This window comes from Vipera ursinii (assembly GCF_947247035.1).
Source record: "Vipera ursinii genome assembly, chromosome: 4".
NCBI lineage: Eukaryota > Metazoa > Chordata > Lepidosauria > Squamata > Viperidae > Vipera > Vipera ursinii.
The window spans coordinates 4,667,981-4,693,179 of record NC_139514.1 but is presented as its reverse complement, the minus strand read 5'-3'; the positions used below and the strand labels follow the sequence as shown (position 1 = coordinate 4,693,179).

Here is a 25,199-nt window from a genome sequence, read left to right as displayed (position 1 = left end):
CCTTCTCCGTCGCCGCCGGCGAGATTGGCTCAGGCGGCGTTCTCTCCCCGCCCCTTTCCACTTCTTTCCCCCACCCCTCCTCTCGCCTCCCCAACGCAAGCGTCGTTTCGGTTCCTGTGTCAATCAGCCCGAGGGGGATAACCAACGAGAGAGCGGGGCCAGCTCTGCCGGCCGCTCTTTCCCGGCGCTCCCGCCCCTCCGCGGCGCCTCGCCTCGCCTCCTCTCGCGGGGTCTGACGGGAGAATGCCGCCGGTAGAGGGGGGAGGCAGGCCTCTTCCCGTCACAGCGCCCCCTGCCTTCCTCCTCCGCGCGCCCGCCGGAGCCGCCTCTCCTCCTCCTCCTCCTCCTCCATCCATCCATCCTCTCAGGTTCCAAGATGGCGGCTGCGGTGGCGGCGGCGGCGGCGGCGGCTCCCCCTTCCCCGCCTTTCCCCGCCGCCCCGCCGTCGTCGGAGGGCTCGCCCTGCCCGGGCTCTTGGCCCAACTTCGCCGTCGTCTGCTCCTTCCTGGAGAGGTACGGCGCTCTCCTCGACCTGCCCGAGCTGCCCTTCCCGGAGCTGGAGCGCGTCTTGCAGCCGCCGCAGGAGCCCGGCGAGCAGGGTAAGCCCGGCCCGGCCCGGCCGCCTCCCTCAGCCGCGGGCCCGAGCGGCTCCTGGGAGCGCGAGCAGGCCTTCCGAGCCGCGTCGCTTTTCTCCGCGCCGCCGCCGCCGCCGCTTCCCCTAACCCGGCCGGGCCTGCCTCTCGCCTTGCCGGGACGAGCCTCCTCCTTTCTCTCGGCCTCGGGGGGCGTCTGGCTCTTTTGTCCTGCTCCCTCGGGGTCTTCGCCTCGCAGCCTTGCTTGGATCGGGCCGCCCCGGCCGGGCTTCCCGCGGACACTGCGTTCGCACGAGACGCCGACCCGGGTCGGCCCCTGAAGGATTCCCGGGCTGCAAGGAGCAGCCAGACGGGGGGGGGGAGGTCCCTCCTGCTCCCCCCCCTTGCCCCGGCCGCCTTCAGATAAATAGGGTCTGATCAGGTTGGGGGCGGGGGGGGGGCGGAGAGAAGGGGATGATGGGCACGTAGTGGAACATGGGTACAAGGTTCCTCTTTCCTCTGACCAGCCAGTGCTCTTTGCATTGGGGAATTCCTGGTACTCTGGCATCTCTCTGCTGTATTCTTAGAAGTGTTATTATTATTGCGTTACATTTTTATCGTGTGTGTATACGTGTATACATATGTATTTACATGTACATACACATGTATGCATATACATTTATGTATGTATGTGTATATACATGTATATGTTGTGTAGATTAGATAGATAATGTATAATATACTGCTCAAAAAATAAAGGGAACACTTAAACAACACAATGTACTGTATTTAATAGTAGGATGTCTTATCTTGTGTTCCCTTTATTTTTTTGAGCAGTATATAATATAATGTAATAATACAGCAGAGAGATGCCAGTGTACCAGGAAGATCGGATTCCCCAAAGCAGGGAGCACTTGCTGGTCAGAAGAAAGAGGAGTCTTGTACCCATGTTCCACTACATGCCCATCATCCCGTCCCCAAGCGGATGGATGGATGCGTGCGCGCGCGTGTGCGCGCACACACACACACACACACACGTGTATATGTACAACTCAGGGCAATGAATGCAGGTAGTCTTCAACCTATGACCACAATTGAGCCCAAAATTTATATTGCTAAGTGAAACATTTGTTCAGTGAGTTTTGCCCCATTTTGCGACCTTTCTTGCCAGAGTTGTTAAGTGAATCGTTGCAGTTCTTAAGTTAGCAACAGGGTTGTGAAGTGAATCTGGCTTCCCCCATTGACTTTGCTTGTCAGAAGGTCGCAAAAGGGGATCACCTGACCCTGGAACACTGCGACCATCATAAATATGAAGCAGTTGCCAAGCACCTGAATTTTGACCAGGTGACCATGGCGATGCTGCAACGGTCATAAGTGTGAAAAACAATCGTAAGTGACTTATTCCAGTGCTGTTGTAACTTCCATCGGTCACTAAAGGAACTCTTGTAAGTTGAGGACTTCTGTATGTATGTCTATAGACAGACATCCACACATGTATATAACAATAGTGATGATGATGATGGTGGTGGAAGGGACCTTGGAGGTCATCTAGTCCAACCCCCTGCTCAGGCTGGAAACCCTATACCACTTCAGACAAATGGGCTGTCGAATCTCTTAAAAACTTCCAGTGTTGGAGCATTCACCACTTCTGGAGGCAGGTTGTTCCACTGGTTAGTTGTTCTAACTGTCAGGAAGTTTCTCCTTAGTTCCAGGTTGCTTCTCTCCTTGATCAGTTTCCATCCGTTGCTTCTTGTCCTGCCTTCAGGCGCTTTGGAGAATAGCTTGACTCCCTCTTCCTTGGGGCAGCCCCTGAGACATTGGAATGCTATGTTCCAATGTCTCCGGGGTTATGTACATATGTACAGCTCAGGGCAATGAATATACCTACCTGACCTGCCTATTTTCCCCACACTAACAGCCCTGTGAGGTAGGTTGGACTGAAAGAGAAGGGCTGGTCCAAAGTCACCCAGCCAGCTTTCATGGCCAAAGGAGATGTAAACCTCAAGTCTCCCGGTTTCTAGGCCAGCACTTTAACCAAGTCGAGGGAAGACGGACTCTTTGAAAAGATTGGGATTCTTTTTATCTTTCAAAGCCAGGATGTCAAAAGAATGGATTAGTCCTCATCCGTGCCCTGGCTATTCTTCCTTTCGTGCTGTTTGTCCCTGAGTTTCCCTTTGGAGCAGGGGTCTTCGAACTCGGCCCTTTTATGACTCGTGGACTTCGACTCCCAGAATGCCTCAGCCAGCGTGCCTAGCTGAGGAATTCTGGGAGTCGAAGTCCACGACTCATAAAAGGGCCGAGTTCGAAGACCCCCCCTACTTTGGAGGAACTGTTCCGTCTGCAGCATCAGGGATGGTTTGCAAGCTACCGTCTGAGAAGTCAAGTGGCTGCACACAAAGGGTTAGTCGATGCTCCTGTTGTTCATATGTGACGTTTTCATAAAAAGAAGGAGGAGATTCGACTCCGTGATTGTGACTGCCCTCTGGCCTTTTTTTTTAATAGCACCCCGCAGACACCCCTGATCTGTAGCACTCTTTCCTCCCAACTCTTCCCTAATTGGCTTTTATCACAGGGGCCTGGAGGTTTTTAAGAAAAGATTGGACAGCCATTTCTCTGAAATAGTATAGAGCAGGGGTCTTCGAACGTGGCCCTTTTATGACTTGTGGACTTCAACTCCCAGAATTCCTCAGCCAGGCATGCCTGGCTGAGGAATTCTGGGAGTTGAAGTCCACAAGTCATAAAAGGGCCACGTTCGAAGACCCCTGGTATAGAATCTCCTGCTCCAGCAGGGGGTTGGACTAGAAGACCTCCAAGGTCCCTTTCCAACTCTGTTACTCTACGTTTAATGTTTCTCAACCTCGGTACTTTTAAAAAATGTGGACTTCAACACCCAGGATCTCCCAGCCAGTACACTGGCTAGGGGATTCTGGGAGTTGAAGTCCACACTTCTTAAAACTGCCGAGGTTAAGAATCCCTGACCTATATATACTCTCCAGACTTGGCTGCCTTCTTTCTTCTCCCGTTCTCTTTGGCTTTTGAGTGTCGTCATTTTTTCTTTCCCCCCAGTGGGAAGTTTCTTTGTGTGTCCTTTTTGTGTGCCTCGCTAAAGAAAAGAGGCATCTGAATTTCAGTTGCTCCTTGTCTAATTCCAATTTTGGACTGCTTTTATCTCTGTTTGGCCTGTTCTGGCAAATCTATAGATTTGTTTTACATTTTTCATGAGCTTTTCCATTCATTGCATTCCTCTACTAAGGATTGGTTTAAAAAAAAGGATGGGGACTAAAGAGCTTTTGGTGGAATGGTTGATTGATTGATTGATTGATATATTAAATTTATATGCTATCAGGGGACTCTGTGCTCTTTCCTTGTCGTTTCTTAAAAGTTGCTTGAAACTGGACATGGTCTAGCACAGAACTGGCTGTTTTACATCCTCTGGGCTACTTCCTTGTCTGACCCACCTGAGGTCAGTCGGAAACTAGAAATCCAATTTAAATAAGGGCACTCAGTCCGTGCACGCAGTACAAACTGCATTGCTTTTATTTTGTAGGCGACTGCCTGCCCATCTTCACAGCCGTGTTGGTTCGGCTGACCACAATAGTCCCACTTTCTCATGTGGCCCCTTGAGATCATGAGTTGCTCATCGTTGGGTCTAGGGCAGGGGTGTCAAACTCAATTTCATTGAGGGCCGCATCAGCATTGCGGTTGCCCTCAAGGGGTAGGTGTGGCCTGGGTGGGCGTGACCTACTGGGTGGGCGTGGCTAGAGTGCATATGGCCTACTGGGTGGGCGTGGCCAGCTCTCCATCGTTCCCATCAAGGGTGCCTAATGGGGGGGCCTGGGCAGGAGTGGGACAGATCTGAGGGTCTCTGGCAGGAGGAGGGTCTCTGGGCCAGGGCCAAGGCATTGGGGGCCGTTCCCTCACTGTTTCCAGGATGGCTTCGCGGGCCACATGAAACCACTTCACGGGCCGGATCCGGCCCCCGGGCCTTGTGTTTGACATGTCTGGTCTAGGGGCATTCATGGCTCCACTTTTTTGGCAGGCCACCAACAAATCTGAGCCAGTGGTGAAAGTGTTGGACTCTCCTTTGAGGAGTTCAGAATACTTCTCCCTTCTCTCCCACAGAAGCTTTTTGGGTGACTGGACCACCATTTTTATCTGAACCCAAAGTATGTTATTGAGAGAAATGGGGGGGGGGGCTGGAGCAGCATCGTGCACACTGCCTTGAACGACACTGAACAAGCGGCTGGAGAAAAATCCAGCGAGTAAACAAACAAAAAACCCAGTGAGTAGACAAAGAAACAATAAAATACATAGGATGATCACAAAGTAAATTTGAAAGGCAATAGAATAAGAATAGAATAGAATATGAATAGAATTAGAATTAGAATAAGAATAAGAATAAGAACAGGAATAGAATAGAATAGAAAAGAATAGAATAGAATAGAATAGAATAGAATAGAATAGAAACATATGATAGGATAGGATAGGATAGGATAGGATAGGATAGGAACTGGAAGGGACCTTGGAGGTCTTCTAGTCCAGCCCCCTGCTCAGGCAGGAGGACCTATACCATCTCAGACAGGTGATTGTCCAGTCCCTTTTTAAAAACTTCCAGCAATGGAGATTTTTGTAAAAGAGAAACATTACACAATAATCCACTCACTGCCTTAAAACTTCTCTTTGGTTCACAGGCTGTATGTATATTATGGTTGTATGTATGTATGTATTATGGTACATGGCATCCATCTCCCGATAGGGCAAATCTTTTACCTTTAACTGCATGAATAGTTGTGGTTGTGGTTGAACAGCTCTCTCCCTCTACTGCTTATTTCCTAACGTATACGAAGGATTTATTTTGAGGTTGCCAAAGGCGCTGAGGATAGGCAGGAGAAAATATCTGTTGTTTCCTGCATTTGTTGGAGATTTTTTTTTCTTCTTCTCTTCCTGCATGTGTTTCCTGCTGTCCTACATACATAGTGGCATGTATGGCACATTACAATCCAGGCCTCCACAAATTTCCTTTTCTTGTAGAATATCAGTTCAAATGTACACTCAAAAGATGCTAATAAAGTTCTGTCTGTTAAGGATGCTTGTTTGGGGTTTTTGTTAAGGGAAAAACAGTTTGTTTATTTTAAAAGCAGTCTGGAATGATGATGATGATGATGTTGGAAGGGATCTTGGAGGTCATCTAGGTAACCCCCTGCTCAGGCAGGAAACCCTATACCATTTCAGAAAAGTGGCTGTCCAGTCTCTTCTTAAAAACTTCCAGTGTTGGAGCATTCACCGCTTCTGGAGGCAGGTTGTTCCACTGGTTAATTGTTCTCACAGTCAGGAAGTTTCTCCTTAGTTCTAGGTTGCTTCTCTCCTTGATTAGTTTCCATCCGTGGCTTCTTGTCCTGCCTTCGGGTGCTTTGGAGAATAGCTTGACTCCCTCTTCTTTGGGGCAGCCTCTGAGATATTGGAAGACTGCTATCTTTATCTTTATTAGACTTATATACCGCCCTTCTCCCGTAGGACTCAGGGGGGTTCACAAGGTTTTTTAAAATAACAATACAACAATTACAAAAATTAAGAACAGTTAAAATAATTACATTTAGACCTTGAATAAACATAAAACCCCAATTAAAATCCAATTAAAACCCCAATTAATACTCTCAGTCCAGGCAGCCCCTAAGATATTGGAAGACTGCTATCATATCCCCCCTGGTCCTTCTCTTCGTTAAACTAGACGTTACATCCACAACTTCTGGAGGCAGGTTGTTCCACTGATTAATTGTTCTAACCCTGAGGAAGTTTCTCCTTAATTTTAGGTTGCTCCTCTCCTTGATGAGTTTCCACCCTTTGCTTCTTGTCCTACCTTCTGGCGCTTCGGAGAGTAGCTTGACTCCCTCTGCTTTGGGGCAGCCCCTGAGATAAAGTGGTAAAAGAGCGGTAAAATTAAATCTTGGAGTAACTTCATAACATCTTAAGGAGTCTTCCATCTCTCTGGTCTTCCCATCTTCCCTCAGTAACTCACAGAAACAGCTTTCCCAAGTCAGCAGGCTGTGTTTTTGTGTGCTGGGTTTTATAAAAGAATGACAATTCACAGCGGCCTGTTTCTTTGTTGATTGTCCTTTTCAAATGGGCCATCAAAATAACTCTTAAATGTAGCTTTTAATTGCTTGTATCCGGAGCCTGGCACCCCGAGGTAATTTCCAATAAAATTATAAATACCTTCCCGTTGCTTCTGTATATATATTTTTTATTACATGCTTTGCAAAAGGGGAATGTAAATTCTGATTGTTTTAATATAAGCAGATATGCTTTTAATACATACTTGTTAAGTCTCAAAATACAAAGTAGTCTTAAGCGTTAAGGGGATTGTGTCTCCTCTATTTGCATCTCAAAAGACTCTCGACAGTTGGCATGTTTTTTTGTGCTGTTTTTCATTTAGTAGGACGATTGTGTCATTTTATGAAACTTTATTGCCAGTATTTACATCTTGATATAGTCCTCCAGTTGTGACTGTAAGGTAGCCCAGAATTAAGTTGTGCCAGTTATTAAGAAGGTCTCCACTTGACTGTGTCTGATTTTTTTTACCTTTTTTTTGCAGTAGTCATTAAACAGATCTGTTTCCCCCCCCCCCCCCAGGCTTTTTTTTTTGCTGAAAACTAGAAGTAAATACTGGAGACTGGCATAATGACCCAAACTCGCAGTCACGTGACCCTGAAACATGGCAAACAGCTGTGTCTGCTTTCCAAGCACCCAAAAATGCAGCCGATCAAATGTAGGGGCTGCTGCAGCTGTCAGAACTTTGAAATTGGATTATAAGTACAGGTAACAGCCCAAAATGTCCATTGCTAAACAGGGCAGTTGATAAGTGAAGTTTGCTCCAATTTACAGCCTTTTTTTGCCACCGTTGTTAAACAGTTTACTACAGTTGTTAAGTGAATCATACATTAAGCGAATCTGGATTGACTTTTTTTTTAAAATCCCATTTATATCCCGTCCTTCTCCGAAGACTCAGGGCAGCTTACAATCTAAGCACAAATCAATGTGATTAGCAATAGCCTTCATTCTATGTATATGCCTGCTTATTAGGGCTTTCGTCCCCCCCCCCCAAAGCGGCATTATTACAAAGTCAGCTTAATTGCCCCCAACAATCTGGGTCCTCATTTGACTTACCTCGGAAGGATGGAAGGCTGAGTCAACCTTGACTTTTCTTGTCAGAAGCCCGCTGGGAAGGTTATAAATCAGGGTTCTTCAAACTTGGCCCCTTTACGACTTGTGGACTTCAGTCAGGCTGAGGAATTCTGGGAGTTGAAGTCCAGAAGTCGTAAAAGGGCCAAGTTTGAAGACTCCTGTTATACATGATAATCACCTGACCCCTGTACACTGCAGCTGTCATAATCAAGATCACATAAAGTGTTAATAACCACTTTACAATGCCTTGGTAAGGCCACACTTGAAATACTGCATCTAGTTTTGGTCACCACAATGTAAAAAAGTTGTTGAGACTCTAGAAAGAGTGCAGAGAAGAGCAACAAAGATGATTAGGGGACTGGAGGCTAAAACATATAAGGAACGGCTGCTGGAATTGGGCATGTCTAGTTTAATGAAGAGAAGGACCAGGGGTGACATGATAGCAGTCTTCCAGTATCTCAGGGGCTGCCCCAAAGGAGAGGCAGTCAAGCTATTCTCCAAAGCGCCTGAAGGCAGGACAAGAAGCAACGGATGGAAACTAATCCAGGAGAGAACCAAGATAGACCTAAGAAGGAATTTCCTGACAGAGCAATTAACCAGTGGAACCACCTGCCTCCAGAAGCTGTGAATGCTCCAACACTGGAAGTGTTTAAGAAGAGACTGGACAGCCGTTTCTCTGAAATGGTCTAGGGTTTCCTGCCTGAGCAGGGGGTTGGACTAGATGACCTCCGAGGACCCTTCCAACTTTCCAATTCTTATTACTAAACGCATGCCAGTTGCCGAGAGCCCGAATTTTGATCACCTGACCCTGGGAAGGCTGTGAAAGCCGGTCATAAGTCGCTTTTTTCAGCGCTTTTGTAACTTCAGACAGTCATTAAATGAATGGTTATAAGTTGAGGACTAACTGTAGTCTTGGGAAGATCCCTCGTAACTTGGGTTGTTCAGTGAGCATTACTGACGAAGGGGAAAAAAACTGATGTTCCATCCTGCTTGAAATTATTTTATCGAGAAACCCAGTTCGGGATCCCTTGAAGTGTTGTTTTTCACTCTTCTTTCTTATGAAGATTTGGGAGAGTTTGCCTTTTTATTTTAAGGATGTGTGTTAAGCCAGGGCTTTTCAACCTTTTCACCCATTGTTCCATGTTTTAGGATATGGCAACATCCGAGTACCGCCAGTGGCCTAGCAAGGTGTCAAAAACTTGATGAAGATCTGTTGCTTCTTGACCTGCCTTCAGGTGCTTTGGGGAATAGCTTGACTCCCTCTTCTTTGGGGCAGCCCCTGAGATACTGGAAGACTGCTATCCTCGTCCTTCTCTTCATTAAACTAGACATCCCCAATTCCAGCAACCGTTCTTCCTATGTTTTAGCCTCCAGTCCCCTGATCCTCTTTGTTGCTCTTCTCTGCACTTTTTTTTAAGAGTCTCAACATCTTTTTTACACCGTGGTGACCAACACTGGATGCAGCATTCCAAGTGTGGCCTTACCAAGACATTGTAAAGTGGTATTAACACTTCACATGATCTTGATTCTCTCCCTCCGTTAATGCAGCCTAGGGACCTTGGAGGTCATCTCGTCCAACCCCCTGCTCAGGCAGGAAACTCTATACCGTTTTAGACAAATGGCTGTCCAGTCTCTTAAAAACTGTCAGGAAATTTCTCCTTAGTTCTAGGTTGCTTCTGTCTTTGATGAGTTTCCATCTGTTGCTTCTTGTCCTGCCTTCAGGCGCTTTGGAGAATAGCTTGACTTCCTCTTCTTTGTGGCAGCCCCTGAGATACTGGAACATTTGCTATCATGTCACCCCTGGTCCTTCTCTTTATTAAACTATTAGACATTCCCAATTCCAGCAACCGTCCCTTATATGTTTTAGCCTCCAGTCCCCTGATCCACCTTGTTGCTCTTCTCTGCCCTCTTTCTAGAGTCTCAACATCTTTTTTACATCGTGGTGACCAAAACTGGATGCCATATTCTAAGTGTGCCCTTACCAAGGCCTTGTAAAGTGGTATTAACACTTCACGTGTTAATCGTAGTGACTCAGTTAACAAGCGTGTCAAGAAAGGTCGTAAAATGAAGCAAAACTCACCTAACAGCTGTCTGGTTCGGGAATGGAAACGTTAGGGTCACTTGTAAGTCGAGGACTTTCCAATTGGCAAGTTTAACCATTTAAAAATGTATGAAAAGGTAATTTAATTTAGTAATAATTTAATAATTTAATTTGTATACCGCCCTTCTCCCGAAGGACTCTGGGCGGTGAACAGGGCAATACACAATAAAAAGCAGAATACAAAAATTAAAAAGTGATTAAACCATAATGCCCGTAATAATTAATACATATTAAAAATTTCCCTCAGAGGAATTCAAGGTTGTAAAAAGGGGCAAAACTCACTTAAGAACCGCCTCCCTTAGCCACGGAAATTTTGGCCTCAGTTGTCGGCGTAAGCATGTGAACTTGCAATTTGGAGAGATGTCATGTTGTCCTTGACTAAATAAACCTCTGAATAATGGTGCCCTTTGAAAGAAACGTAGAAAAACGGAAGCCAGTTGGCTGTTTTCTAATTATTTCTTTTTTAACGATCAGCTTCTTAAAAACGTCGGATTACTGCTTTCAGCGGTTCAGTTGAAGCAGCCAGCAAACCCAGTATTTTTCACGGACACTGTCAACCATGCTTTTTTACTTTTAAAACAGAATTTAAAATCTACAATTATTCCTGCAATTATTCCTTCCAGAGAAGCTTAGAGGGGGGAAAAATGCCTCCTCTCAAGAATTATATATTTTGTAAACGGGCCGTATAAGTCAATTAGCTTGAGGCGGCAAATAAAAACATATATTTAAAACTGAAGAAAGGATGGTTTTCAATTGAAAGATCAGTCTAAAAGACTGATCTTTTAAAGGCTAATATGGCTAATACCCTCATTTTGCTTGCTTTGAAAGGGTTGCCTTTTAACCGATTATTATATTCTATATCGGATTGGAAATCTAAAGAGAATCTTCGGTCTCTGGCCCGAGGCACAGAGTTCAAATTCTGCTGAAGCAGTTCTCCTTTCTAAGATGGACGCGTGTACAATCCATTTCTCCAGTCTCCCTTTTCCCAGGAGATTTAAGCCTGTGAGCTTTGACCATTTGGCTTGGCTGTTTCTCTCCAGTGTAGCCACTCCGGTTGTGTCGAGGTTACTACTACCTCATCTCCATCAGCCTGGCAGTGGTGTTGGGAAGGTGTAGTTAAGAGACCTGGTTCAAACTATTTGCCCTTTTGGCCTCACCTTCCCACGGCCTCCTTTTAACTTCCACAGAGCCGTCTAGTGACTGTTTTAAGTTACAACGGCGCTGAAAAAAAGCAAGCCAGGACCGTTTTTCACACTTGCAACCGTCACAGTGTTCCCCGTGGTCACGTGATCCAAATTCAAACGCTTGGCAACTTGGCTCCTACTTATGACGGTTGCAGTGTCCCGCGATCCCCTTTTGCAGCCTTCTGACGAGCAAAAGCCACGGGGAAGCCGGGTTCACTTAACAGCTCTGTTACTAACTTAAGATCTGCATCGATTCACTTAACAACGGTGGCAGGAAAGGTCATAAAAGGGGGAAAAATTCCCTTAACAACCGTCTTGCTTGGCAGTGGAAATGTTGGGTTCAGGTGTGATTGTAAGCCGAGGACTACCTTCCTTCCTTCCTTCCTTCCTTCCTTCCTTCCTTCCTTCCTTCCTTCCTTCCTTTCTTCATTCGTTGGTTCGCTCGTTCATTGATTCATTGATTCGTTCATTCGTTCATTCTCTTATCATCTCCCATCTCAGTCCAACTGTTGATTGTTACAGAGAGAGGCCTTTTCATCAGCCAGCTCAAGGCTGCCCATCAGTTCTCACCTGAGATCCCAAATCTTTGCCCACCTTGGCAATAGGATGTTTCCATTTATCCTGCTGCTGGCTTTGTTTGTTTGTTTCTTTGTTTATTGGGTTTTACGTGGCTGCCCACCTCATGAGCGACTCTGAGCAGCAAACCGAATTAAAATGGAACAGCAAACTTTACGAGAATTAAAAATGCAGGCAGCCCAGAAGCAAGCACCCCAAATAGTCTGGAAGTTGAGTTCATGACAACTTCTTTTTGTGTGTGGTTTGAAACGTTTCGTCGTTTCTCCAAGGAGCTTCTTCAGAATAATAATAATAATAATAATAATAATAATAATAATAATAATAATAATAATAATAATAATAATAAAAAATATAATAACAACAACAGCCAAATAATGGTTGCCACTTGCCCTTCAAATTGGGACCACGAATCCAGGAGGACCTCTAGATTTTGCATTGTCTGAGGGAGGGTCATCTGTCAGTCTTCTCAAGTAGACTAGCTAGGAAACCCAGCCAGGCGAGCTAATTCTAATTTATTGTAGGATAGGGATAGGGATAGGATAGGATAGGATAGACCTTAGAGGTCTTCTAGTCCAGCCCCCTGCTCAAGCAGGAGAACCTATACCATCTCAGACAAGCGATTGTCCGCTCTCTTCTTAAAAACCTCCAGTGATGGAGCGCCCATGATTACTGGTGGCCAGCTGTTCCCCTGGTTAATTGTCCTCACTGTGAGGAAGTTTCTCTTTAATTCCAGGTTGCTTCTCTCTCATTGATCAGTTTCCAACCATTGTTTCTTGTCCTGCCCTCTGGTGCTCTGGGGAATAGTTTGACTCCCTGGAGAATCATTTGATCCCCTTGTATAAAGAGTCCTCGATAGCAATAGCGCTTAGACTTATATACCACTCGGTGCTTTACAGCAGCGGTCCCCAACCTTTCTGTCTCTCTGGACCGGCAGCAGCCAGAGGCGGAGAGGGGATGGTTTCAGGTACTCACCTGCTGTGGCTCGGAGGTTGGGGATCCCTGCTTTACAGCGCGCTCGGAGCAGTTTACATCTTCCCCATATGGCCCCCAACAGTCTGCGTCCTCGTTTTACCGAGCTTGGAAGGTTGGAAGGCTTGAGTCCAACCTTGAACCGTTCAGAATCGAACTCCTGGCTGTGGGCAGCATTAGCCACCGTGCCATCACAGCTCTCAATTTACGACTTCAGTTGACACTTGAGTATTTGATAGTTGAGCCAAGCGGATGTTAAGCGAGATGTAACGCAACTTCTTCGCTCGGCGGCCAAAGATTTTGATTGTTAAACGATCTCCCGTGTGGTTAAGTGGACAGAATAAAGGGACTCGGACGAGCACAGGGCTGAAACCCTGCGGCAGGCAGCCCTTTTGCTCTCAAAAGAGGTTTGTCTGAAAAAAAATAATCTGTCCGAAAATCCAGGCCGGATTTTGTTTACATGAACGGGGCGTTTGCAGCCAGGCCCCAAACACAAAAAGGAGCCCTCCACATTTCTGGGGGCTGGCTGCAAACGTGCCGTCTTGCAAACACTCTGTACCAAAACCCTGCCTGGATTTCCAGACGGGAGATTTTTCAGCCAGCGTCCAGAAACCAAAGAGTCCTCTCGGCTGGAAGCAGCAGCTTGTGACCTTCCCTGCCGGCTTCCCCATTGACTTTCTGGGGAAGCTGGCGGGGAAGATTGCATACGACAATAACATGATAGTAGGCTGCTTGGCAACCAAGTCCTAAACGCTAACAGGTTGCCAAGCACCCAGATTACAAGGACATGACCATCAGGGGGCTGCAACGGCCGTATCTTCAGGCATGGGTTATAAGTCCCTTTGTTCAGCACCATTGTAATTTCAGACAATCGCTGAATGAATGGTTGTTAGGTGATGGCTACCCGAAAGGCTACATTAGCAGAATTTCTCAAGGCTGAAAGTGCAAATCTCTGAGCAATACAGGAGAATATTTGTAACTCAGGGTTGAAATGAGGGCTCCTTGGTGCTCTCTCAGCTTGCTTGTTGACCCAAACTAGGTAACGTCATCAGTGCTAGTAGCGAGTGGGGTTTGTGGAAAGGAGGAGGAGGAGAACTGTGGGGTCCTTGGTGCTTGCTCTCTGTGCTTGTATTCTTGTAGACGTTTCATGACCCAAACTAGGTAAGGTCATCAGTACTAGTAGAGGGTGGGGTTTGCTCTCAGTGTCAACGCTGCTAACGTCGGCTGTTTTTGCATCGACAACAGATGGAGATGGAGCCATTTTCTGCGTTTCGCTTTTGGTGTCAGATGATGCTGGGGAGATGGGGAATTGTGCACGAGAGTCCAGCTAGACATAACAAGACTGGACCTAGCGTGAGAACCAAGGTTGTTGAAATAAGAGATGATAAAGAACTGGCAAGCCCGGGCTTCAAACTAATTGGGGGGGGGAGAGAATGTGATTTATGACTGTTAATTGGAGGAGGGAATTGTGCTTTGATACTATATGCTCAGGGGAAGGGAACTCAGATTTTGGCTTTGACTATGTAAGTGCCGATGCCCTGCTACTCCAATAAAGATTTTTTTAAGGTAAACCATGCCTCGAAGTTCTTTTGAAGAGTTCTATCTGTGGAACCAGGACACTCATAGTGTTATAGTGTCAGTGTCAGTCAGGGGTGGGGCGGTCTTGGAGATTCTTTGGTTGGGTTGTTTGCTGTTCGTTTGAAAGAACTGTCAAACAAGCTAGCAGCAAACCACATGGCCCCCATCACGGGCAGGACAAGCCCCAAGAATGCAGGTCGTCCTCCGCTCACGACCTCAACTGAGCCCTGAATTCCTGCTGCAAAGCGAGACATTTGTTAAGTGAGCTCAACCCCATCTTACGACCTTTCTGCCCCCCATTTTTTTTGTTTTTTGTTAAGCGAGTCCCTGCAGTTAAAGTTGGTCGCACGGCTGTCAGGCAAACCTGGCTTCCCCCCCCCCCCCCCGGGTTGGCTTTTGCTCATCCGAAGGTCGTGAAAGGGGGATCACGTCACACACACACACACACACACACGGACACGGCAACCGTCGTAAGTACGAGCCAGTTGCCGAGCATCTGAATTTTGATCCCATGGCCATGGAGATTCTGTCAGGGTCGTAAGTGTGACCAGTGGTCGTCGGTGTACTTTCCTCGGTGTTGTCGTAACTTTGAACAGTCACTAAAGGAATTGCTGTAAATCGGAAAACAGCTGTATTAACCGCCAGCAAAGCCCACTCCCTTTTAGCACTGGCGATGTTACCCATTTCGAGTAATGAAGCGTCTGCAAGAACACAACCAAGCTCAGAAATCTCCTACCATTGCCTGAGAAGGGTGTGTGTATGTGCATGTGTAGGTCTGTGTAGATGTGTGTGTGTGTGTGTGTGTGTGTGTGTGTGTGTGTGTGTGTGACTTCTGAGGCACTTTTTCCACCCATTGTGCAGCTGCATGCTATGGCCCTTCTTATATGGCCTCTGTTCTCTGACTGTTCCCTAGACAGAATCTCCTCTTACCCCTGTTCTGTACCAGCCTGCTACCGGCCATGCAGAAAAGGCAGGGACAACCCCTTTACAAACGGCAAGAGGCTGGAATTACGCCTGCCAAATTTATAGCTACAAAAACAAACAAGACATGAACCAAGAAACAGGAGCTTTAAGAAACACGAACTATCCAAGCGGTTGCCTTCAGCAAACCAGCCCTCCCCACACATTCCCCTTATATAGAGTTCAGGGCGTGGCTTCTCTCTGCCTCCTTCCGAGAAGCCCCATTGCCTTCCTCTGTTTACTCCTAATTGACTGCCTCCTGCGTCGGGCGTCCTTGAACAGGGCCAGCTGTGGGTCATCTTCACGCTGTCAGGCTCACACAGCTGGGTCTCCGTGGTGACCAAGTGGGAGGGGCCTGGCTGAGGGCTCTCATCAGCAAGATCTTCAACCCCCTCAGCAAGGTCTTCAACACCCCCCTCCTCCTCCTCCGAGTCATCCGACCCAACTGCCGAACCCACAGGCTGACCCTGAATCACAACAACCCCCCTCATTCCAGTGTCATTCGCATGTACCACTACAACACCCAGACCAGAAAGTGATGGAAGACACACACACGCACACATAGACCCAAACACAAGAAGGTCCAAACTCCCCAAACCATTCAGATTTGCTTGGGTTAACCCAGGGGTAGGCAACCTCGCTCTTTTATGACTCATGGACTTCAACTCCCAGAATTCCTGAGTCAGCCGTACTGAGGAGAAATGGAGAGGTTTCAAGCTGAGCCATGCTGGGTCAGGAATTATGGGAGTTGAAGTCCACGAGTCATGAAGGGGCCAAAGTTTCCCTCATGCTGGCTCAGGAATTCTGGGAGTTGAAGTCCGCGAGTCATGAAGGGGCCAAAGTTTCCCCATGCTGGGTCAGGAATTATGGGAGTTGAAGTCCACGAGTCATGAAGGGGCCAAAGTTTCCCCCGTGCTGGGTCAGGAATTATGGGAGTTGAAGTCCACGAGTCATGAAGGGGCCAAAGTTTCCCTCATGCTGGCTCAGGAATTCTGGGAGTTGAAGTCCACGAGTCATGAAGGGGCCAAAGTTTTCCCCATGCTGGGTCAGGAATTATGGGAGTTGAAGTCCATGACTCATGAAGGGGCCAAAATTTCCCTCATGCTGCCTCAGGAATTAAGCCAAAGTCCATTTTTCCCCATCCATTCTTCCCCTCCCAGGCTGAGGCTGGGTTTCTCTCTTTTTGGGGGGAGCCATAGTTAATAAACCACGATTAAAACCAGTTGCGAATGCTGTGGCAATTCTCAACCTTGCTCCTTTTTGCAGGCCTGTTAACTGGCCTTTTTGATATCTCTCCGCGGCTCCTAAGTGGTTTTCTGATTTGTAAGTTCAAAGTTACTCCAGTGCTTTCTGTTTGGAGTTGTGTGTGTGCTACTGCCAAAAGCTGCTTTTCAAAGAAAAATTATTATTTTTGTCAGACCTCCTGGGTTGGGAAGAAACATTCTTTCTTCCTAAAAAATTTTTTGCTCCTTAAATTCAAACTCCAACGTATCCTTCACCAGTCAGATTTCAAGTCCCGTTTTGATCTGACAATGGCTCCTTGCCTTTTTCTCTTTTGTGATATGCTGCCCACCCACCCCTGGATGTGACTGCCATGAGAAAATACACATTAGCTGCACAGCATCTAATTTTTAAACAATGGCAATCCATTGTGTGGGGCTTTCATTAGTTTCAACCCTCCCCAGAGAAACACATTCACATTTTCCTGTATTGGGGTGACTTCTTATGTAAGGAGGAAGGAAAAGAGCAGAATCCTAAATCATAAGGGTTTGAAGACACCTTCACAAGATCTGTGGCGGGACCCCATGGTCACGTGATCAAAATCCACACACTTGGCAACTGACCTGTATTTATGACAGTCACAGGGTCCCCAGGGTCACGCGATTCCCCCTTTGGCAACCTTCCGACAAGCAAAGTCATTGGGGAAGCCAGATTCACTTAACAACCATATTGAAAAGGACGCAACGGATAACAATTGAACAGCGATGGATGCTGGCGGTCTCATAATACGGTACAATTCTCTTAAGGGCTGACAAGTAACTCAGCATGAAAGTCCAGGGCAGGGGTAGGCAACCTTGGCTCTTTTATGACTCGTGGACTTCAACTCCCAGAATTCCTGAGCCACCATTGGGGAACTATGGCCCCCTTCATGACTTGTGGACTTCAACTCCCAGAATTTCTCAGCCAGCATGGGGGAACTACGGCCCCTTCATGACTTGTGGACTTCAACTCCCAGAATTCCTGAGCCAGCATGGGGGGAACTATGGCCCCTTCATGACTCAGGGACTTCAACTCCCAGAATTCCTCAGTCCGCATGGGGGAACTATGGCCCCTTCATGACTCGTGGACTTCAACTCTCAGAATTCCTGAGCCAGCATGGGGGGAACTATGGCCCCTTCATGACTCAGGGACTTCAACTCCCAGAATTCCTGAGCCAGCATGGGGGAACTATGGCCCCTTCATGACTTGTGGACTTCAACTCCCAGAATTCCTCAGCCAGCATAGGGGAAGTATGGTCCCTTCATGAGTTGTGCAACTCCCAGAATTCCTGAGCTAGCATGGCTGGCTCAGGAATTCTGGGAGTTGAAGTCCACGAGTCATAAAAGAGCCACGGTTGCCTACCTCTCATCCAGGGTATCTTATTTGCTATGCAAAAATCAGATTGTGCAATAGATGGCAGCAAGGAGTGTAGAGGTTTCTGTATGGCCTTCTGCATTGGAGTAAAGGTAGTCCTCGGCTTATGACTACAACGGAGCCCAATATTTCGGTTGCTAAGCAAGACAGTTGTTAACTGAGTTTCGCCTCATTTTACAACCCTTTATGCCACGTTGTTAAGTGAACCACTGCAGTTGTTTTAAGTTAGATACGCGGTTGTTAAGCGAATCTGTCTTCCCCGTTGACTTTGCTGGTCAGAAGTTCGCAAAAGAGGGATCACGTGACTCCGGGGACGCTGTGACCGTCATAAATAACAGGCCAGTTGCCAAGCTGGGGAATTTTTTTTTTAGGCAGCATTTTCAGTTTGCCAGTGGCTTGAGTCAAACGTCAAAGCTATTACTTATACGTCAAAGCTATTACATTTAGAACACAAAGTCAGTTGTTAGGCCTTTTCCTTGCATGCCACTTTATGTGCTATAAATAATAGCTTTGATTTTCTGCCCAAGAGGTGCAGTAAAAAGGTTGAAGAATTCTTTTTGTAAAAAAAAAATCCATAGTAGTCGTCTAACCAAGGAGAATGAGGAAATTGTGTCGATGTTATTCTCTTTTAGCACCATCTGTGTATTTGTCTGTCTAAGCTGGCTTCTCTACGAACAAAAGAGATTTCGGAGCATGCTATCTTTTGCAGATTATGCTTCACTGGCTTTCTTACCAGTGAGGAGGAGGCACTTTAAACATTTTTTAAGCAAACACGTTCCTCCACTTTACATCGGGGTGCCCAACTTTGGCCACTTTAAGACTTCTGGACTTCAACTCCCAGAATTCATGCTGGCTAGGGAATTCTGGGAGTTTGAAGTCCACAAGTTTTAAAGTGGCCCAGGTTGGACACCCCTGCTTTACATTGTGGAAGGAATGCACAATTATCAATTTTAATGCTAAGGTTAAAAACAAATCATGGTGTGTGTTTTTTTTTAAAAAAATACTTTTTAATCAGGGCTACCATAGAGAGGTCGTAAGAGACTGCGAGGCAAGCAACTTCAAATAAATAGTGGTAAGAATAACAATAATAGAGTTGGAAGGGATCTTGGAGGTCAGCTAGTCCAACCCCCTGCTCAGGGAGGAAACTCTGTACCATTTCAGACAAATGGCTGCCCAAACTCTTAAAAACTTCCAGTGTTGGAGCATTCACAGCTTCTGGAGGCAGATGGTTCCACTGGTTAATTGTCCTCACTGTCAGGAAGTTTCTCCTCAGTTCTAGGTTGCTTCTCTCCTTGACTAGTTTCCATCCGTTGCTTCTTGTCCTGCCTTCAGGTGCTTTGGAGAATAGCTTGACTCCCTCTTCTTTGGGGCAGCCCCTGAGAGATTGGAACACTGCTATCCTATCCCCCCTCGTCCTTCTCTTCATTAAACTGGACATACCCAATTCTAGCAACCCTTCCTTACATCAGGGCTTTTCAACATTTTCACCCATTGTACCACTTTTAGGATATGGCAACATCCGAGTACCACCAGTTGCCTAGCAAGGTGTCAAAAACTTGATGACCAAAAAAAAAAAGGGAAAAAGTGATGAAGTACAGGTAGTCCTCGACTTACAACAGTTCGTTTAGTGACTGTTCAAAGTTACAATGGCACTGGAAAAAGTGCCCCCCAAGCCACAGCTGAGCAACACACCTGCCTGCCCGCCCGGGGGCGCTCTTCCTCCTGTCCGAGGTTTTCATTGTTGTATTTCTGTTGAGGATTGGCAGCGGGGGTGGGGTGGGGGGGTGTTTGGTTTTTATTCCCCCCCCTTCTGCTGGGTGGTTGCAGCAGGTTTTGGTCACTTCACGTGACCCTGGGACACTGTGACCGTCATAAATATGAATCAGTTGCCAAGCATCCGAATGTAAGTCACAAGACCCTGGAGATGCTGCAACATTCCAGCTGATCGGCGCTTCTTCTGGGCTCAGAAGTGCCAGGATCAGCTCCGAGCTCCAGCTGGAGCCTGGCGCTGATTCTGGCGCTTCCGCTGAGCCCTGACAGCCCTGCAGCTCCACCCGTCTCTCGCTCTGGCTTGTGCGGTGCTGCCACTGGTTCAGCTCATTCCCCTCCCCCGCTACCACTTTTCTCGGATGGTCGTGTACCACCTGCCAGGTGCCAATGTGCCACAGGTGGTACCCGTACCACTGGTTGAAAAGCCCTGCTTTGGAGAATAGCTTGACTCCCTCTTCTTTGGGGCAGCCCCCGAGATACTGGAATACTGCTATCATGTCACCCCCTGGTCTTTCTCTTCATTAGACTAGAGATACCCAATTCCAGCAACCGTTCCTTATATGATGTACAAGTAGGCCTAAAAACATAAAAGCCCTATAAAATTTAGAATAGGGGGCAGTTAAAATTAAAATAATTAACAATACAAATTAAAAACAAAGCAAAGGAGGGGCCTTCAGGATCCCAGCCAACTCCTTGGCTGCCTGTTCCTCTATGGGTCCCAAGTGAGTCTCTTCAAGCATTTCCGAACAGCCTGGAGAGAGGGCTCCCACTTCCCCTCCGGTGGGGGGGAGAAGGTGCCAGGGGGCAACAGCAGACAAGGCTTCCTCTTTCCTGGTTCCAAATTCTTCAACCGAGAGGGTCTCCAGCATGCCATCCCTTCCTGACGGAGTGGGATGGGCTAATGTAATGGGGCAAAGATGGCTGCACAGGTAACCTGGCCCCACGTCATACAGGGCAGAGGTCCCCAACCTTTTGGGCATCAGGGACCGGTTCCTTGGAGAGAGGTTTTTCCACGGGGACGTGGATTTGCGTGCTGCCTGCATCCCACGGATGGGGCTTTGCTTGTTTGTGCGGACCGGTTGCTGGCATACCGCGGCCTGGTGCCAGTTCACGGCCTGGGGGTTGGGGACCCCTGGTCTAACAGAATGACAGAAGGGACAGGGAATAAAGAGGGCTAAATCAGAGAAGGTAACATGGTAGGAGACCCAAGATTTTAGCTTCTTATCGGCTCCCCCATTTTTAACCCACTGGAGTTTTTCTTAAACCTCCCAGCCATAACTGGTCTCCCCCAGCTGAAGGCCGAATCTGCAGGTCTCCTCTTGAGAAAGAAATGGCCCGTTTCTCATTGACACGATCAAGGTCTCTCCCCTTTCCTTTCTCCATTCAAAGATGTCCTGGCCATGTAGAACAGAAGCCCCCAACCATTTGGGCACCAGGGACCATTTCCGTGGAGTTTTTCCGTGGACCGGAGCGGGCGTGGTTTTGTGTGCTGCCTGCATCCCGCGGATGGGGCTTTGCTTGTTTGTGCGGACCGGTTGCTGGCATGCTGCGGCCCAGTACCGGTCCACAGACCGGGGGTTGGGGACCCCTGATATAGGGCTTTAAAGGTTGAATTGGATCCGGAAGCAGTCCCTGAATTCAGCTTGCCATCCAGACTTGATTTAGAGTTGCTTGCGGCTGCCCGTAGGCATTGCTACTTACACCGACACGAGTTTGATGGGTAAGCATAGGTTGCAGATGGCTGAAGGCTGGCTGACGGACGTGGCCACCTCCCCAATCCCAACTTCGCGTTGTATGGAGATGCGCGTCCTGCAGGCCGATTGGTTGATCCGACTTCCTGTGGGGAGGTGGGCAGAAGGCAACGCCCGTTCAAGCAGCACAACAGAGCGGATAGGTATAAATGCAGTAGCTGTGCATCCATCTTCCAACGACAGAGGCATAAGTTCTCTGACATGCAGTGACATGCAGTGACAGAGAAGTCTAATCTAGGTTTCTGAGGCCTGCCAAGATTTAGAATAGAATAGAGCTGAAAGGGACCTTGGAGGTCTTCTAGTCCCGCCTTGCTCAAGCAGGAAAACCTATAACATCTCAGACAGGTGATTGTGCAGTTTCTTCTTGAAAATTTCCAGTGATGGAGCACCCATGATTTCTGGGGGCAAGCTGTTCCGCTGGTTGATAATCCTCACTGTCAGGAAGTTTCTCCTTAATTCCAGGTTGCTTCTCTCTTTGATCAGTTTCCAACCGTTGTTTCTCATCCTTCCCTCTGGTGCTTTGGAGAATAACATGACTCCCTCTTCTTTGTGGCAGCCCCCCAAATACTGGAACGCTGCTATCATGTCTCCCTTTTTTCTTGTTTTCTTTAGACTAGCCAAACCCAAGTTCCGCATCCGTTCTTCGTATGTTTTAGCCTCCAGGCCTTGGATCATCTTAGTTGCTCTTTGCACTTTTTCCATAGTCTCAACATCTTTTTTTGTAACGTGGTGACCAAAACTGGATGCAGCATTCCAGGTGTGGGTTTTATAAAGCGGTAATAATACTTCAAAAACGGACGCCGTGGCTCAGTGGGTTAGGACACTGAGCTTGTCGATCAGAAGATCAGCAGTTTGGCGGGTCGAATCTCGAGTGCCGCATAGCAGAGTGAGCGCCTGTTACTCGTCCCAGCTTCTGCCAACCTAGCAGTTCGAAAGCACGTAAAAATGCAAGTAGAAAAACAGGGACCACTATGGTGGGAAGGTAACAGCGTTCCGTGCGCCTTTGGCGTCTAGTCATGCCGGCCACGTGACCACGGAGACGTCCTCGGACAAGCGCTGGCTTTTCGGCTTTGAAACGGAGATGAGCACCGGCCCCTAGAGTCGGAAACGACTAGCACGCATGTGCGGGGGAACCTTTACCTTTACCTTTAATAATACTTCACATGATCTGAATTCTATGCCTGTTTATACAACCCAGGATTGTATTAGCTTTTTTTGGCAGCTGCTGCACACGGCTGGCTCATAGTCAAGTGATCGTCCACTAGGACAGTACATTTCCCTGGAATGACAAAAACGTATTGCGATGCCCTGATGCAAGCTTCCCTTCCTTATGTATTTGTGCGCAGTGCTCTGAACATTTGTGCACAACTGGTGACCTTTCTGTCATTTGCTGCTGTGTTCTCTCCGTAGGCACCGGCGGGCATGGCCCATTAGCTGAAATAGTCTCGTAGAATTCTGTCGGGACGCCTTGTCCTGGATCCTTCGAACAATTAAGCGTAGTAATGAGAAGAGACATCAAGTACCACCCAGAAATCTCAGTGCATTTTTGGCTCGAGTCATCTTAAAACATACATTCAAGTGTTTACGTTTCACATTGCCATAGCGATAGTTTTATCTTTTTCCTGTTAAAAGCAATTAAAAATGAACTCGGGGTTGTGTTGTTGTTTTTTTCCCCCTGTGGGAAGGTAATTAATGAAATGCCTCTTGATTATGTTACAAGCCCACATAAAGTCTTCTTTTGCCATATTGTTACCAGTGGATACTATGGATGAATATATATATGTACGTGTGGTGTGTACAGCAACAGCATTTAGACTTTTGTACTCCTTTATAGTACTTTACAGCCGTGGATCTCAACCTTTCAGGTTTCACCATGGAGAAGGGAGTGAGGATAGTTTTGTGTGTGCCCACCACTTGCACAAATGAAGCTCACCACTTGCACAAATGAAGCTTTGCGTGCTCACCTGCTGCTTGCGTTGGCCCGGTTCCCAATTGGAGTTGGGGACCTCTGTTTTACAGCATTCTCTAAGAAAGTGGCCCCCAACCTTTTGGGCACCAGGGACCGGTTCTGTGGAGAGAGGTTTTTCCACGGACCTCAGGGGCATCGTCTTGTGTGATGCTTACATCCCGCAGATGGGGTTTCGCTGGTTTGTGTGCACTGGTTGCTGGCATGCCGCAGCTCTGTGTTAGTCCACAGACCAGGGGTTGGGGACCCCTTACTCTAAGAAGAAAAATAGAATTAGAATTAGAATCAGAATAGAGCTGGAAGGGACCTTGGAGGTCTTCTAGTCCAGCCCCCTGCTCAAGCAGAAGAACCTATACCGTCTCAGACAGAGCAGCGAAGATGATCCAAGGCCTGGAGACCAAAACATACGAAGAACGGCTGCAGGACTTGGGTTTGGCTAGTCTAAAGAAAAGAAGAAATAGGGGAGACATGATAGCAGTGCTCCAGTATCTGAGACGCTGCCCCAAATAAGAGGGGGGTCATGTTATTCTCCAAAGCACCAGAGGGAAGGATGAGAAACAATGGTTGGAAACTAATCAAGGAGAGAAGCAACCTGGAATTGAGAAACTTCCTGACAGTGAGGACAATCAACCAGTGGAACAGCTTGCCACCAGAAATCGTGGGTGCTCCATCACTGGAGATTTTTAAGAAGAGACTGGACATTCACTTGTCTTGAGGTGGTATAGGTTCTCCTGCTTGAGCAGGGGGCTGGACTAGAAGACGTCCAAGGTGCTCTTCTATCCTATTCCATTCCATATTCCAATTTTAATTCTATCCCTTAGAAGTTCTTTGTTATGGCCCAGGTGGTCAAGACAAGGCAGGCCTTTAGATCGAGTCTTCTCCTCGCCTCAAGAAGTGTTCAACCAGCAGCCCTCAAATGACCAGTAGCCTCCACCCCACGTTACCCTGAAGGCAGCCACCCTCAGTCCCCCAAACAACAGACCCCATGTTACCAGGAAAGTCCACCAGGCAAAGCCCAGGTAGGCGAGAAATGGCCGTCCTCAGGGCAACGACAAGGTCCAAGGCCATAGGTAAAGCCAAACAAAGGGCAAAAGCAGGTCACAAAGTGAGGGGTAAGACAAACTGCAGTTCTCGAAGCAAGGCAAAAAGGCACAAGTCCAAGCCGAGGGAGTGTAAGCCCAAACGTAGAGTAGCTCCTCACAGCTTCCCCTTAAGCTACTCCCCTCCAGGTGTTCCTTGTGAGGAGGGGTGGGGCGGCCTCCTTCTGAGTAGCCTTGCAGCTCTTCTCTGAGCTTGCGTCTGCTCCGTTCTGCATGCCCTTGGATCAGTGAAGTAGGCAGCTGTTCCTCCCTCCTCCTCCTCCTCTTCTTCTTCTTCTTCTTCTTCTTCTTCTTCTTCTTCTTCTTCTTCTTCTTCTCCTTCTCCTTCTCCTTCTCCTCCTCCTCCTCCTCCTCCTCCTCCTCCTCCTCCTCCTCCTCCTCCTCCTCCTCCTCCTCCTCCTCCTCCTCCAATGGAACCGTGACATTCTTTTTATGAGTCTTCATTTCACAAATTTAAGGACCGTTTTTTGCCCCCCCCTTTTTTTTTTAAAAAAAACACCTTTTCATTATTCATGTATAATTATCATAATTTTGAGAGAAAGAATCTTTTCTGTATAAGCAGTGCAAAGGTCGGCTTCCTTCCATATGCGTTCTTTGGTTTCTCTGCTCATAGGATTCATGGTAATGATAAAAACGTCCCTAATAGATACATACGGTGGTGTATATGCGTAGAAATTCTTCTGCCCTGCAAAAAAGTTTATGACTTGTTTCCAGCTTTGAGATAGATATATAGGTTGCACACAGAACACATACATTTTTTTTAAAAAAAAACAAGTTTTCAAGTTATACTATGGGGCTATGTCGTATATAAAAATGAGACTGGGGTGTGCAGGAAGTCACCTCCATTTGTGAAATA

General features: G+C 47.3%; 1 protein-coding gene across 1 annotated transcript in view; it reads left to right on the top strand.

Annotated features, from left to right (window-relative positions):
* The first annotated feature begins 355 nt into the window (after positions 1-355).
* Positions 356-25,199, top strand: part of RSF1 (remodeling and spacing factor 1) — a 77,753-nt gene continuing 52,909 nt past the window's right edge. The window contains exon 1 of the mRNA XM_083362094.1: positions 356-599. Within this exon, the coding sequence (XP_083218220.1) occupies positions 377-599 (223 nt within the window). The 5' untranslated portion in view covers positions 356-376. The remainder of the gene's footprint in view (positions 600-25,199) is intronic.